Here is a 15,900-nt window from a genome sequence, read left to right as displayed (position 1 = left end):
TGACTCGTAGGTTCAGGAGCTGCAGCATTACTGCCAAAAAATCAGCAAAGAAGACAAAGACATAAAAGACAAGCTAGAGGCTGCAGAATCCAAGTGCCAGGAAGTTGAAAAGGACAATCAGCAGTTGCGGAGTGAAATAGGTAATTTATTAGATTGCTTTATAAAACCTGCCATGTTTTATCTGAACAAAAGTGTGTCACATCCCAGTTTACCTAAATTGATTGCATACCCTTCGGGAAAAAAAATGTAATCATTTTCGTTATTGCTACAGTTCATAAAAAATATAGCAAATTTGATAATGTTCTTAAATTTAATGTGTTACTAGGTTTATGCTGCCCAATTTGACAATCTGGCAGCATAAAGTACGGGCACAGACTGTGATTCCAGCATTGATTACTTACTGGGTTCCTTGTTGTGTCAGCTGCAGCTCTGCTAGTCCTCTCAGTGATGAGATTCCACTTTGTAGTCTTTGATATTCATTAGATTGGCTAGTCCTGCCTCTGCCATTGATTGACAGATTTCAACCTGTGCACAGTATTTTTCTGTACATGTTATTTTTGTTTGGCATGGCCTAATTAATAATTTCCAGTACATGATAGACTTATGGGCGAATGTTTGGCCCCTGGCTGAGTACAGCATTTAGTTATGTCCACTAGTCAATATAGACAATAAATGGAGTGGAAGCATGTCCACCCCTGATCCATTCAAGATTCTGAACCCAATCTTGAAATAGCTGAGATTTTTAGTGGTAGGACCCACCATTTCTTTTAAGGGAATAACTTTTAATTGTGGGAATACCCCTTAACGCCAATACTAGCTGTTTAAAAAAGGGGTATTGGCTGTATGTAACAGCTGACACCCAGTGTTAATGGTGTAGTCTCAGGAGCTAGTCAATCTTATTAATTTGCTATTTTGTGGGATGGGGTTAAATGCTGTAAATTACATTTTCTTAAACCAAGTTCCTGCAATGTGCAGCAAAAAAGCAGAAATACTTTTTTTGGCAGTGGATTCATCTTTGTACAGTTCAGCCATTCAACAGTGAATATTTATTCAGGAACAAAAATAACACAGCTTACAACTGGTGTTTCTTATAGCTTAGAATCATAGCGTCTTGTCTGTCAGCTTGCAAAGTGAAAGTAAAGTGTGATCCAGCTACACACACACTGACCAGGAATGTTCTGCTTTTTTAGTTTTTTTTCTTTTTCTCTTAACCGTTTTTTACTGGCAAATTAACGCTATAGCTGGAAACAGAAGCTCATTCACTATTAAACAGTTGTAAATAATAGTTGATTCAATATTAGAAGACATTATTCCATTTCGCCCCTTCCCCAAATACTTCTTATTCTGTCACATAGTGGTTCTCAATACTTCAAACTTGGCTCTTGGAAGTGGCTTCAGCTATCATCTGGTCAGTCTTGCAATAAACAAACTCGATTATGCGACATTCTATTAAATCACACAGGTGATGATGTTTAACGTTAATATGTTTGGTTCTCGCATTGATCTTCTCACTAATGATGATGTTGATGGCTTACCGAGATCGCCTAACAATTGGTTTAACCAAATGACCTCTTGAATTGTGTAGGCTGCAGACACATCCTCTACTTCTGTAGATGACATAGCTACAGACACCTATTTTCTGCTAGACCAGGAACTTGAACTTTCTCCAAACTTGAACAAATATCTGGTTGTAGATTATATGATCACTAAAGTCACCAGCCCAGTCTGCATCCACATAGCCTGTGAGTATTAGATCTTTTGTTGCAGATATCCTTAAATGTCTGCCTTGAGTCTTTTTGGTGCGGTTTTTACATATATCTGCAGAGAATTCCAATTCTTGCAGCGATATGACACATTTCCTTTGTATTTTAGGCCAAACAATTATATGTATATATTAGTTTCATCTTTAACACTTTCAAGAATGAAAATGGGCCAATGCAAAAGTTTGGGCACCCTGCATGGTTAGTACCTACTAGCACCCACTTTTGCAAGAATCACAGCTTGTAAACGCTTTAGTAGCCAGCCAAGAGTCTTTCAACTCTTGTTTGAAGGTTTTTCATGCATTCTTCCTTGGGAAATTCTTCCAGTTCTGTGAGATTCCTGCATCATCTTGCATGCACTGCTATTTTGAGGTCTAACCACAAATTTTTGATGATGTTCAGATCAGAGGACTGTGAGGGCCATTGTAAAATTTTAAGCTAGTTCCTTTTGAGGTAGTCTTTTGTGAGTTTTGATGTGTGCTTAGGATGATCATCCATTTGTAGAAGCCATCCTTTTTTTTCATCTTTAGCTTCTTTACAGATGCTGTTATGTTTGCATCAAGAATTTGTTAAATTTTCATTGAATCTATTCTTCCCTCTACTCGCAAAATGTTCCCTGTGCCATTGGCAGCAACTCAACCCCAAAGCATGATTTATCCACCCCCATGCTTAATGGTTGGCGAGATGTTCTTTCCCTGAAATTCTGTGCCCTTTTTTCTCCACTAATGCCTTTTGATCATTGTGGTCAAAGAGTTCTATTTTAACCTCATTGGTCCACAGAACTTGTTTCCAAAATACAAGTGCTTTTCACTAAATTAGAATATCATCAAAAAGTTAATTTATTTCAGTTCTTGGGTTTTCAGACTTCTGGTTTTTCATTGGCTGTAAGCCATAATCATCAACATAAAGAGAAATAACCACTTGAAATAGATCACTCTGTTTATAATGATTCTATATAATGAGTTTCACTTTTTGTATTGAAGGACTGAAATAAATTAACTTTTTACCCTTCGCCATGACAGCACCCACTGGAGAGATAGGGATCCGCCCCACGGAACAGGAAACCTACAGAGACATAAAAGGGGGCGGTCCCCCTCTCCTCCTCAGTTCCTCCTCAGTTTAGGTTTCCTGTTCCCAGGGGACAGGATCTCTGAAGACTACAGAAATCATACCTGGGCTAGGAGCATCCGCCTGTGCGGTTTCTGCGCGAACGGCAGGGGATGCAGTCCAGATGCAGCGTCGGGGGAGATTCCGTTAGACGGCTCCCCCCTCGTCTGGCCGGCATGTGGGATGGCTGAGTCCGGGAGAGATGACGCCGATTCCACAGGAGCAGCGCTGCAGAGGTGCGGCTTGAACAGGCTCCAGACGCGGACCACCAGGTAAAAGGGTCCGGGATCTGCGGCACAGCTGCAGCGGCAGCCGGTACACCGCTCCATAGCGCAGGCCGGGATAATGGCGGCCGCACATGCGTGGAGCGGTGTAAGAATCCCCAGAATGACCCGGAAGTAGAGGAGCACTTCCGGGTCACTCACACAGCGGTGGAGGGAAAAGCGCGGTTTCGCGCATGCGCAGTGCACCGCTGCAGAGTAAAAAAAAAAAAAAAAAGTTTACTGACCGGATCCTGGCCTATAAAAAGGGGGAAGTTGCAAACGCACAGGCGATGCAACATGTCGTCCCCAGGCAAGACTGTGGACCCAGCAGGTGAGCCAGCCAGCAGAAGGTCCTCAGATGCCAGCCACAGGAGTGAGACCAAGGATTCAAGATCCAGAAAGTCGCAGCCTCCTATTTCGGTACCGTACAGCTTCACTGGGTGAGTGTGATTTCCCCTCTGCCTATAAAGCTGACACCCTTTTCCACAAATGTCTTCTTCTCCCAGGCCAAAAAGAGACAGAAATCTAAGCACAAGCAATGTGCGTTATGTGACGAGCCTCTCCCAGATTCCCACCCCAAAAAACTCTGCAATCAGTGTATGGCGGAAACAATGCAGAGTCCATCTATGTCGGTCACAGATATACGGGCCATAATTAGAGAGGAATTACAGGCCATCTCACAAGCCAGTACCCCCCTAAAAAATCCGGGAAAGAAAAGGCTATATCCAGCTCTGAGTCCGAGGAGGAAGGCGTTATCCACTCAGACTCCTCGCAGGCGTCATCCTCTTCCTCAACACATTCCGACATTGAGGGTCGAGCTTGTTTTCCTCTTGATGGGGTGGACAACCTAGTAAAGTCCATCAGGAATACTATAGGTTGTGAGGATACAAAAGACGACCAAACTGCACAAGACATCATGTTTGCAGGGTTGGCGGAGAGGAAGAGAAGAGCATTCCCAGTAATTCCTGCGGTTAAGGCTCTGATAAAGAGGGAGTGGGAGAAACAGGACCAGAGAGGTTTTCTCCCGTCAGCCTCCAAAAGGAAGTACCCCTTTAATGATGAGGAGTTAATTTCATGGACTAAAATCCCTAAGGTGGACGCTGCAGTCGCCTCCACCTCAAAACAGTCAGCCCTACCAGTCGAGGATGCGGGCCTACTTTCTGATCCTTTAGATCGGAAGGCAGAATCGTCACTGAAACGATCATGGGAGGCTTCCACGGGCATATTTAAGCCATCAATTGCCAGCACGTGCACAGCTAGATCCATGCTTGTGTGGATTGATCAGCTGGATCAACAAATCGAACAGGGGGTCTCCAGACAAAAATTGCGGGATGCGATACCACTAATTAGAGGTGCAGCAGCATTCATGGCTGATGCTTCAGCTGACTCTCTTCGCCTTGCAGCAAGGTCAGCCGGTCTAATTAATAATGCCAGACGTGCGTTATGGATGAAGAGCTGGAAGGGGGATACGCAGTCAAAGGCTAAGATCTGCGCTATTCCGTGTGAGGGTGAGTTTTTGTTTGGGAAAGCATTAGACGAGATCCTCAAAAAAGCAAAAGAGAGGAAAAAAGCCTTCCCTGACCCCTCAATTCCTTTCTATAGGAAGACCTTTAGGAAGAGGCCGTTCGGGAAAAGAACACAAAATGAAAGATCGTCACGATGGGCCACAAGAGAGGGAAAACAGGGTGGCACTATGTTCAAAGGCCCCCCCTTCCGTAGAGACAACAAATTCTGAAACACCAGACACCCCAGTAGGGGGCAGGTTAAAATTTTTCTTTCCCCAATGGCGAAAAATCACGTCAAGTTCCTGGGTGCTAAATATTATTAAGGAAGGAATGAAAATAGAATTCCTCCAAATTCCCCATGATTCCTTTATTTTAACAGCCCTTTCCTCACCAGTGCAACAGAAGGCCCTTGAACTGGAAATTAGAAGTCTTATAGTTAAAAATGTTTTAGTTAGGGTGCCAAAGGGACAAGAGGGTAAAGGGTTCTACTCTCCGTTATTTTTAATCCCTAAACCCGATGGTTCATTTCGAACAATTATAAATCTTAAAAAACTCAATACGTTTATTAAAAATTATACGTTTAAAATGGAGTCTATTAGATCGGCCATTAAGCTCCTTTTTCCAAATTGTAGAATGGGCGGCATTGATTTAAAAGATGCCTACTACCATCTCCCTATCCATAGTAGGTATCAAAAATACTTAAGAGTGGCAGTAACTCTTGAGGGGGAGATTCATCATTTCCAGTATACAGCCATGCCCTTCGGTCTCTCCACGGCACCCAGGATCTTCACGAAGGTAATGTTAGAAGTAATGGCCTACCTTCGCCAGAGAGACACATTAATCATTCCCTACTTAGATGATTTTTTAGTTGTAGGAAACTCATCCCTTCAGTGTGCGGAACGATTAGCTGACACTGTCTCGTCCTTAGAAAGCCTGGGCTGGATCGTCAACTATAAAAAATCCAGACTCACCCCACTTTCTCTTCAGACATTTTTGGGATTTAGTCTAGATTCCATAAAGCAAAAATGTCTACTTCCCCAAGAAAAAATATCTCTTATAGAGGGTAAAGTTGTGGCGGCCATTCACAAACCTCAAATGTCCCTGAGAGCAGGAATGTCCTTGCTAGGATCCCTCTCCTCCTGTACTCCAGCCGTTCAGTGGGCACAACTTCATACCCGAACATTACAACATCAGATACTTCGGGAACAGAGAAAATTTCTGGGGCACCTTGAATCGAAAATAACTTTATCCGAGAAAGTCTTATCCTCCTTAGAATGGTGGCTAAATAAAGACAACCTAGCGGGGGGTGTCCCTTGGGTAATATCACCATCCCACACGATAACTACGGACGCTAGTCCCCACGGGTGGGGCGCACACATGGGAGATAGATTCTGCCAGGGAACCTGGGATAAGAATGAGGATTTATATTCATCAAACCTAAAAGAATTGAATGCGGTAAACTATGCACTGCGTCAATTTCTCCCACAGCTACGAGGAAGCCACGTCCGAATCTGTTCAGACAACACTACGACAGTGGCGTATTTAAACAAACAAGGCGGCACAAGATCAGACGCTCTAATGTCTTCCGCAAACAGTACCTTAATCCTGGCCGAAAAGCATCTGTTGTCCCTCTCGGCAGTCCACATCAAAGGAGAGGACAATCAACAAGCGGACTTCCTAAGTCGACACACTCTTCATCAAGGAGAATGGTGTCTCAATCCTCACATTTTCCACAAGATAACATTGTTATGGGGCAAACCCCAAATAGACCTGTTCGCTACAAAACAAAACAAACAAGTCCAGAAATTCGCATCTCGGTCCCGTGCAGATCACCCGGACATTCTAGATGCTCTTCAAACACCCTGGCAATTCAAGCTGGCGTATGCTTTCCCTCCGATAATTCTGCTGCCACAAGTAATACGGAAAATCAGGGAAGAGCAGGCCAGGATAATACTAATAGCGCCATTCTGGCCCAAGAGACCATGGTTCTCGTGCCTGCGGTCGATGTCGGTGACGGATCCTTGGGTCCTTCCCTCAATCCCAAACCTTCTCTCCCAGGGACCTTTCTTCCACCCTCAGGTGGACAGCCTCCACCTGACGGCCTGGAATTTGAAAGGCAGATATTAAATTCCAGGGGTTTTTCAAAAGGCCTAATTGATACACTCCTGCTTAGCAGGAAACCATCTACAACAAAAATTTACACCAAAGTATGGAAGAAGTTTCTTCAGTTCCATACTAGTTCAAACCCTTCTGAAGTCCCAATAAAATCTATACTAGAATTTCTACAGAAAGGGAAAGAGTTAGGTCTGTCAGTTAACACACTAAAGGTCCAGGTGTCCGCTCTGGGTGCCCTCTATGGCCATAATATTGCTGGTAATAAATGGGTATCCCGCTTCATCACGGCCTGTGAACGAGTTACTCCTGTCCACATACCTAGAGTAGCTCCGTGGGATCTAAATCTAGTCTTAGACTCTCTAACAGAATCCCCATTTGAGCCTATAGACACAGCATCTTTAAAACACTTGTCGTTAAAAACAGCCTTCTTAGTAGCCTTAACATCGGCTAGAAGAGTCAGCGACATTCAGGCCTTGTCGATAGATCAACCTTACCTTCTCACATTTCATGACAGACTAATCTTAAAACCGGACCCCCTATACCTTCCTAAGGTAGCAGGGAAGTTCCACAGGTCACAGGAGATACATCTTCCTACTTTCTTTAAAGATCCCTCTACTCCTGAAGAACAAAAATTCCATACTCTAGACGTCAGGAGAGTTGTTTTGCAATATATTGAGAAAACTAGTAGTTGGAGGCAGAGTAGGGCTCTGTTCATATCCTTCCAGGGCAAAAAGAAAGGATATGGAGTCACAAGAGCAACATTATCCAGGTGGATAAGAGACGCTATCCGGTTGGCCTATTCCATGAAAAACGAAGAACCTCCGGAGGGCATCAAAGCACATTCCACCAGAGCCATGGCTTCTTCCTGGGCCGAAAAAGGGAACGTGCCAATCGAAGATATATGTAAGGCTGCAACTTGGTTGGCTCCTTCCACTTTCTATAATCACTACAGGCTTGACCTGTCTTCTGACTCTGACCTACACTTTGGCAGGACTATCCTCAGCACGGTGGTCCCCCCCTAGGTGTTGGTCTCTGGAAATCTCTCCAGTGGGTGCTGTCATGGCGAAGGGTAAATAGCCGGATTACTTACGGTAATGCTCTTTTAATGAGTCCATGACAGCACCCAGTCACATCCCTCCCTAATAAAAGCCAATGTAATTACTTCTATGAAGTTTATATTCTGATGATACATTGTGATGATTGACTAACACTGGCGGTCCTCCGGGTACTCTGAAATTAAACTGAGGAGGAGAGGGGGACCGCCCCCTTTTATGTCTCTGTAGGTTTCCTGTTCCGTGGGGCGGATCCCTATCTCTCCAGTGGGTGCTGTCATGGACTCATTAAAAGAGCATTACCGTAAGTAATCCGGCTATTTGATGATATTCTAGGTTTGTGAGAAGCGCCGGTAGTTGTTGCATCTCATCCCATGATAGTGGCTCTGATTCGGACAGTGTTTTGACAAAGTGGGATAAATGCTTAGCTAGCTGGTATACCCTTGTTTGATCTCAATTATCTCCTGTCTTCAGATTCACTTGATTTTTATATTGCTTCTTCAGTGGTTGAATAACTTAACCAAACTTCTATATCCTTTTTCTTGTTATTTTGAAATTGTGACTGATATTGTTGTTTCAGCTGGACTACTGGTATGATGTCGTGGAACTTAAGCGACACCAAGTTCTCATCAAATATCAAAAGACTGACCGTCACTTCTAAGCAGAAATCAGGTGTGAACAGGTGCTTTCTAAGAGTAGCTATCTCCAAATATAACCAACAAATAAAGTAGCACTATAGCATGGAAACATGAAATATATGAAATTTGAATTGCATTGCTGCACTAGAAAATGTGAAAAATGTAGAATACTTAGCACATAAATTGGCCAATTCATGTGTGCCCTGTAGTCACGATAAGGTGATTTTCATTGCTGGGAACATGCTGGGTTTGCCATATCATGGCTGCTGGGTTCTCATGAATTGGCCTATCTATGAGCCAATTTTTTTTCATATTTTTTAGTGCAGTAATTCAAATTCCATATATTTCATGAAATATATACAAAGTTTTCATCAATCATTACATATCTGCTTAGGCTACGTTGACATTAGCGTTGTGCGGCGCAGCGTCTGGCGCAGCCGCGGCGACGCATGCGTCATGCGCTCCTATATTTAACATGGAGGGCGCATGGACATGCGTTGTCTTGCGTTTTGTGACGCATGCGTCATTTTGGCGCAACTGTCAGGGCGCAGAGGACGCTGCATGATGCAGTTTTTTTCTGCGCCAAAAATCATGCAAAAAATGAACGCATGCGTCACAAAACGCTGCGTTGTGCATGCGTTTTGCATGCGTTGTGCATTGCGTCGCCGATGCTGCGCCGCACAACGCAAATGTGAACGTAGCCTTATTGTGACGTTGTTCGTTTCTGGGTGCAGGATTCTATATCCTTTCTGAGTTTCACTGTAGCCCACTAGGACACCTAATTTTGCATGAGATTCACACTTGGTACTTTTTTGTTTGGGAATATGTACCAATACTTTACTTCCAAATATTCTTAAGTGTTGTAGTTCAGACTTTTTACTGTTACATTGTTCAAATGGAGTTTTCTCAGTAGCTTTACCTGGTAGTCTGTTTTGAAGATTGCAAGCTGTCATGGTTGCTTCACCCCATATGTTGTTGGCAAATCTGCATCAAATAGAATACTTCTTCCACTTTTACAAAGTGTCCAGTTCCTTCTTTTCACTACACCATTTTGTTCAGGGCTGTATGGTACAGTGGTCTGAAACACAGTTCCATTTTTCCTTAAAAAGCTGTGTGTCATTACTTTTATATTCAGTTCCATTATCTGCACACAGAATTTTTGGCATTCTCCCAAATTTGTTACATACTTCAGCTAGATATATTTCAAGTTTCTGTGGAACCTCATCTTTGCTGTGAAGCAGATAGACAACTGATATCTTGAATAATCATCGATAAATGTGATAAAAAACATCTGTTCATTCAAGGAGATTTTAGTAAAATGTGAGAAAATATCTGTTCGTTCAAGGAGTTTTAGTACTTATTGTACCACATAAATATGATCTGATTTTATAGTACTATTCTTAGTAAAGGATTTTCTTGACATTTTCACTTTAAGACAGCTAGTACACTTCATTGTCTTATTACACTGATCGACTGTAATACCATCAGTAAGTTATATTTGGAACTAACTTTCTTGTTGCTTCTGAGTCTCTGTGCAAGACGCCTGTGCCCAATATGGATACAATTCTTGTGCTGCTTTTTAGCAGCGTATGCACTTTCCTTGCATTTTAGCTGATACAGCTCATCTTTGATTTTTCCTTCTGTTAGTGTGTTACCTTCTTTTGAGATTATACAGCTGTCCTCTTGAAATGTAATTTCATATCCTTGTCTTGTGAGTTTCTTCTCAGATAAAAGATTGCTTCCAAGACTACTGAATTAGAGCACATCCTTTACTGGGATCTTTCTGCTTTGTGTTGGGGACTTGCCAATAAATGTAACCATCTCCTATTCCATCTGAATTCATGTACTGACCATTAACCAAAAATACTTTTTCTCAGACTTACTTTGGTCAAGGTTAAACACAACTTCAGTATATTATTCAGTAATGACACTTTGAACCCCTTGATTATTTTGCGATTTCAACTGATTCATTCTAGCTTTCCACACTCTGCAGTCAGCCTTTAGGTGCCCTGATTTCTTCCAGACAAAACACTTGTTTCCTTGAAATGACTTTTATTTTTGGTAGATCTTGGGTTTTTTAACCCCTTAACGACCGCCGATACGCCTTTTAACGGCGGCAGTTAAGGGTACTTAAACCACAGCGCTGTTAATTAACGGCGCTGTGGAAAAAGTGAATAGCGCCCCCCAGAGTCGGATGTTCTCTGGGGTCTCGGTTACCGGGGGTAGCCGAGACCCCAGAGAACATGATTCAGGGGTTTTTTTACCGACCCCCGGGTTGCGATCGCTGGTAATTAACAGTTTACTGGCTGTCGCAAAAAAAAACCTACAAAAAAAAAGCGATTTCCTATTTAATTTCTCTGTCCTCCGATGTGAGGATTAGGGGTGTATTGGGATTAGGGTTAGGTTTGAGGTTAGGGTTGAGATTAGGATTAGGGGTGTGTTGGATTTAGGGTTTTGATTAGGGTTATGGTTAGGGTTGAGATTAGGGTTGTTTTGGGGTTAGGGTTGTGATTATCGTTAGAGTTGTGATTAGGATTATGGATCGGGTTGGGATTAGGGTTAGGGGTGTGTTGGGGTTAGGGTTGGAGTTAGAATTGGGGGGTTTCCACTGTTTAGGTACATCAGGGGGTCTCCAAACGCGACAGCCAATTTTGCGCTCAAAAAGTCAAATGGTGCTCCCTCCCTTCTGAGCTCTGCCGTGCGCCCAAACAGTGGTTTACCCCCACATATGGGGCATCAGCGTACTTGGGATAAATTGGACAACAACTTTTGGGGTCCAATTTCTCCTGTTACCTTTGTGAAAATAAAAACTTGGGGGCTAAAAAATCTTTTTTGTGGAAATTTGTTTTTTTATTTTTTTTTATTTTCACGACTCTGCATTATAAACTTCTATGAAGCACTTGGGCATTCAAAGTTCTCACCACACATCTAGATAAGTTCCTTGGGGGGTCTAGTTTCCAAAATGGGGTTACTTGTGGGGGGTTTCTACTGTTTAGGTACATCAGGGGCTCTTCAAACGCAACATAACGCCGGCAGACCATTCTATCAAAGTCTGCATTCCAAAACGGCGCTCCTTCCCTTCCGAGCTTTGCCGTGCGCCCAAACAGTGGTCCTCCCCACACAAGGGGGACCAGCATACTCAGGACAAATTGGACAACAACTTTTGGGGTCCAATTTCTCTTGTTACCTTAGTGAAAATAAAAACTTGGGGGCTAAAAAATCTTTTTTGTGGAAATTTTTATTTTTTTTTTATTTTTTTTATTTTCACGACTCTGCATTATAAACTTCTATGAAGCACTTGGGCATTCAAAGTTCTCACCATACATCTAGATAAGTTCCTTGGGGGGTCTAGTTTCCAAAATGGGGTCACTTGTGGGGGGTTTCTACTGTTTAGGTACATCAGGAGCTCTGCAAATGCAACATGACGCTCCTTCCCTTCCGAGCCCCGATGGGTGCCCAAACAGTGGATCTATTAAAGCGTTCCAGAGTTATAACCTGACATGCGCCGAATAAACACTGACCACCAATGAGCGCTCTGCACTGACCTATAGAATGAAGGCAGTTCCGTCCAAAATTATCGCCCCCTTTTTGAAGAAGCATTTGGCGAAACGGCGTCGTCGGGGTGGTGGCACCTATATCTTCATCTCTTTTGGCTCTCAGGCACTTTATGAGAGTATTCACAAGCATTATATTGTTCACTCTTGTTCTATCTTATGAAGGAAAAATCTCTCTGGCTTTATGCAATGTCAGGCATAGGAAAGCCCTATTATTGTTTTGCACGTGCATTTGATATGGTAATGATGGGCGGTACCCTGACAGTCATAAAAGAGGACTGTTGAGTGATATATTTCATCAAACCTTATGAGTTAATGTCCACTTGGATTAATTATATATAATATAGTGTCAATTTTTTTGATTATTATGGGTTATTATAGTTTGAGTGATGTATTTCATCAAATCTATTAACTAATGTATATCTGAATTTATTATATATAATATATATTTTTCTGATTGATATGTGCCACGATGTTAGTTCTGCTTGAATTTTTAAATCTGTTTTAATATTTTGAATAAATATTGATTATTTTATTTTCTTGAATGGACCCTCTTTTTCCCTAATTACATTTTTTCGGGGGAGGTGTAGTTACTAAGGGGTTAAAGCAGATTTTGCTTTGGATACCCCACTGCTGCTTGCACTTTCTCTCTTAGGCTTCTACTCCTCTACATCTTTCCTCTGACATACTTCAATGAAAACTCATAATCTGGGCGTGCACCTAGTGCACGTACAAGTGTGTCATAGCTTTCTGGTAGACTGCTTAGTAGTAGTGCAGCAACATGGAAATCCTTTAGATCTTCCCCAATGCTCCGCAGGCCCTTCACAATTTGTAGTGTATTTCTTATGTAATTCCACATATCTTGGCCCTTATTTAGCTAAGACTGATACAACTTTCTCATTTGATAGAGCTTATTGCTGAGTTTTTTTTATGCACTTTCTGCAGCTATTCCCATATTTCTTTTGCATTTCTCATTTACATACATTCACAATCTGATCATCATCTATACTGAGGGATATAGCGCTTTGTGCTTTTTGATCCTTCTCTACCTAGTCTTCTGGTAATGGGTCAGGTCTAGACCCCTGTGTGTATTTCCACATACCTTCTCTTGTCAGCAGCATCATTACCTTGAATTTCCAGGGTTGCTAGTTCTGTTTAGTCAGATTTGGCACTGAGAATGTCACACAGTTGCTACTGGGCCCATAAACTGTTTGCATTGTATTAATGTCTCTACTGTCCAGCCACTCAACAATGAATAGAGGGATTTTTGGTTCTTACCGTAAAACCTCTTTCTTGGAGCCTTCATTGGCGGACACAGGTAACCATGGGTGTATGCTGCTGTCACTAGGAGGCTGACACTATGCAAATAAAGAAGAAGTAGCTCCTCCCCGGCAGTATACACCCTCCGACAGGCACCAGGCAACTCAGTTGGTGCAAAAGCAGTAGTAGGAACAGGTAATATAAAACTCAACCTATGTACCAACCCACAACAACGGCACGTTAGCCAACACAGTACAACTTTAAAGGAGGGTGCTGTGTCCCCCAATGAAGGCTCCAAGAAAGAGATTTTACGGTAAGAACCAAAAATCCCTCTTTCTTTCTCGCTTCATTGGGGGACACATGTAACCATGGGATGTCCAAAAGCAGTCCCTAGGGCGGGATATTCTGCAGAAAAAGAGGAGTTAGGTCGGCCGGTCAGAAACCGCCGCTTGCAGTATCCTCCTACCCAGGCTCGCGTCCGCAGAAGCCTGAGTATGCACCTTGTAAAATTTTACAAAGGTGTGAATGGATGACCACGTTGCGGCCTTGCAAACCTGCGAGGCTGAAGCTTGGTGACGAACTGCCCAGGAAGCTCACACAGCCCGGGTAGAGTGGGCCTTCACCCCCGACGGAGGCAGTTTGTCTTGAACACGGTATGCCCCTTTCGCCGCCCTTCCGAGACGATGAACGGAGAATCGGCCTGACGAAAAGAGGCAGTTCTGGAGAGGTAAATCCGGATAGCCCTGACCACATCCAACTTGTGAAGAGATTTCTCCAAGGGATGAACGAGGGAGGGGCACAAGGATGGGAGGACAATGTCCTCATTGATGTGAAAAGCCGAAACCACCTTTGGTAGAAAAGAAGGAACCGGTCGAAGAACCACTTTGTCCTGATGAAGGACTAGGAAGGGAGAATGACAGGATAATGCCGCCAGCTCCGACACTCTTCTAATGGAGGTGATGGCGACCAAAAAGGCCACCTTCCAGGATAGAAGCGAGAAGGAAGAGTCCTGAATCGGTTCAAAAGGCGCACGCTGGAGGAGGGCGTCCAAAACGAGGTTGAGGTCCCAAGGCTCGACAGGAGGACGATAAAGGGGAGCTATATGAGCGACCCCCTGGATGAAGGTTCTCACCTGAGGCAGGGAGGCCAGGTCTCTTTGAAAAAGAATGGACAGAGCGGAAATCTGACCCTTCAAGGTGCTAAGGGAAAGACCCGAATCTAGACCCGCTTGAAGGAAACTGAGAAGAGATGGAAGAGAAAAGGTCATAGGAAACAGATTGTTGTCCTGACACCACCGGAAAAAGGCCTTCCAACACCTGTGATAAATATGCGAGGAAGCCGGTTATTCTCGCCCTTATCATAGTCTGGATGACGCTATGAGAAAAACCCGCGTCCTTCAGGACCGCGGCCTCAACGGCCATACCGTTAAATTCAGAGACCGAGAACTGGCGTGGAAGAGGGGCCCCTGCGAAAGAAGGTCCGGACGATCTGGTAGCCTCCACGGAACGTCCGATAGCATGTTCACCAGTTCCTCATACCAGGCCCTGCGAGGCCAATCTGGAGCTACTAAGAGTACGGGAACCCCTTCTGTCTTGATCTTTTTTACGACCCTTGGGATCAAGGGGAGGGGTGGGAACAGATAGGGCATCTGGAACTGAGTCCACGGGATCACGAGTGCGTCGCATCCGACTGCCATCGGATCCCGAGACGTACTGGGGAACCTTGTGGTTTGCCCGGGAAGCCATCAAGTCGACGTCTGGGACGCCCCACCGCTGGCAAATCTGGCAGAAGATTGAGGGGAGAAGAGACCACTCGCCCGCCACGATGCCCTGGCGACTGAGAAAGTCGGCTTCCCAATTGTCCACCCCTGGGATGTGGACGGCTGACAGAGAGGGAACGTGATCCTCCGCCCAATGCAGAATTTTTGCCACTTCCGCCATGACTTGTGTGCTGCGAGTCTTTCCCTGATGGTTTATGTAAGCCACGGCCGTGGCATTGTCCGACTGAATGCGGACCGGTTTCCCTGAAAGGAGAGACTCCCAGCAGATGAGGGCTAGGAAGATGGCTATGATTTCCAAGAGGTTGACATGGAGGCGCGCCTCCTGAGCAGTCCAGCGGCCCTGGGCTGTGAGGTGGAGAAAAACTGCTCCCCAACCTTGGAGACTGGCGTCGGTTGTGATCACCTGCCAGCGGGGAGGGAGGAATGACCTCCCGCGCAGCATGGAGGTGGACAGCGCCCACCAAGAGAGAGACTGTTTCACTCTGGGGGAGAGGCGAAACGGGCGATCCAGGGAAAGTGGATTCCTGTCCCAGGCCGACAGAAGGGCCAGCTGGAGGGGACGAGAGTGGAACTGGGCATAGGGGACCGCTTCCATGGAGGTGACCATCTTTCCCAGAACCCTCATGGCAAGGCGGAGAGACGGAGGATTCAGGCTCTTTAGTGCCCTGACCCCTCGACGAAGAGAAAGGAACTTCTCTTTGGGAAGAAAGACCTGAGCCAGAGAGGTGTCGAATTCCATGCCCGGGAACTCCAGCCGCTGAGTTGGAATCAGGGAAGACTTCTGGTAATTGATTATCCAGCCGAGGCGAAGAAGCGTGTCCAGAGTAAGCTGGAGGCTCTGGCTACAATCCCGACGGGAAGGACCC

At 44.4% G+C, this 15,900-nt stretch overlaps 1 protein-coding gene across 6 annotated transcripts in view; it reads left to right on the top strand.

Annotated features, from left to right (window-relative positions):
* Positions 1-15,900, top strand: part of CCDC150 (coiled-coil domain containing 150) — a 200,571-nt gene that overhangs the window by 22,718 nt on the left and 161,953 nt on the right. For all 6 annotated transcript variants that reach the window (XM_077290128.1, XM_077290129.1, XM_077290130.1 and 3 more), the window contains exon 7: positions 11-140. In XM_077290128.1, the coding sequence (XP_077146243.1) occupies positions 11-140 (130 nt within the window). The remainder of the gene's footprint in view (positions 1-10; positions 141-15,900) is intronic.

Source organism: Ranitomeya variabilis, chromosome 2, assembly GCF_051348905.1.
Source record: "Ranitomeya variabilis isolate aRanVar5 chromosome 2, aRanVar5.hap1, whole genome shotgun sequence".
Taxonomy (NCBI): Eukaryota; Metazoa; Chordata; class Amphibia; order Anura; family Dendrobatidae; genus Ranitomeya; species Ranitomeya variabilis.
Note: the sequence above shows the minus strand (reverse complement) of the source record. Positions and strands in the feature narration are given on the sequence as shown.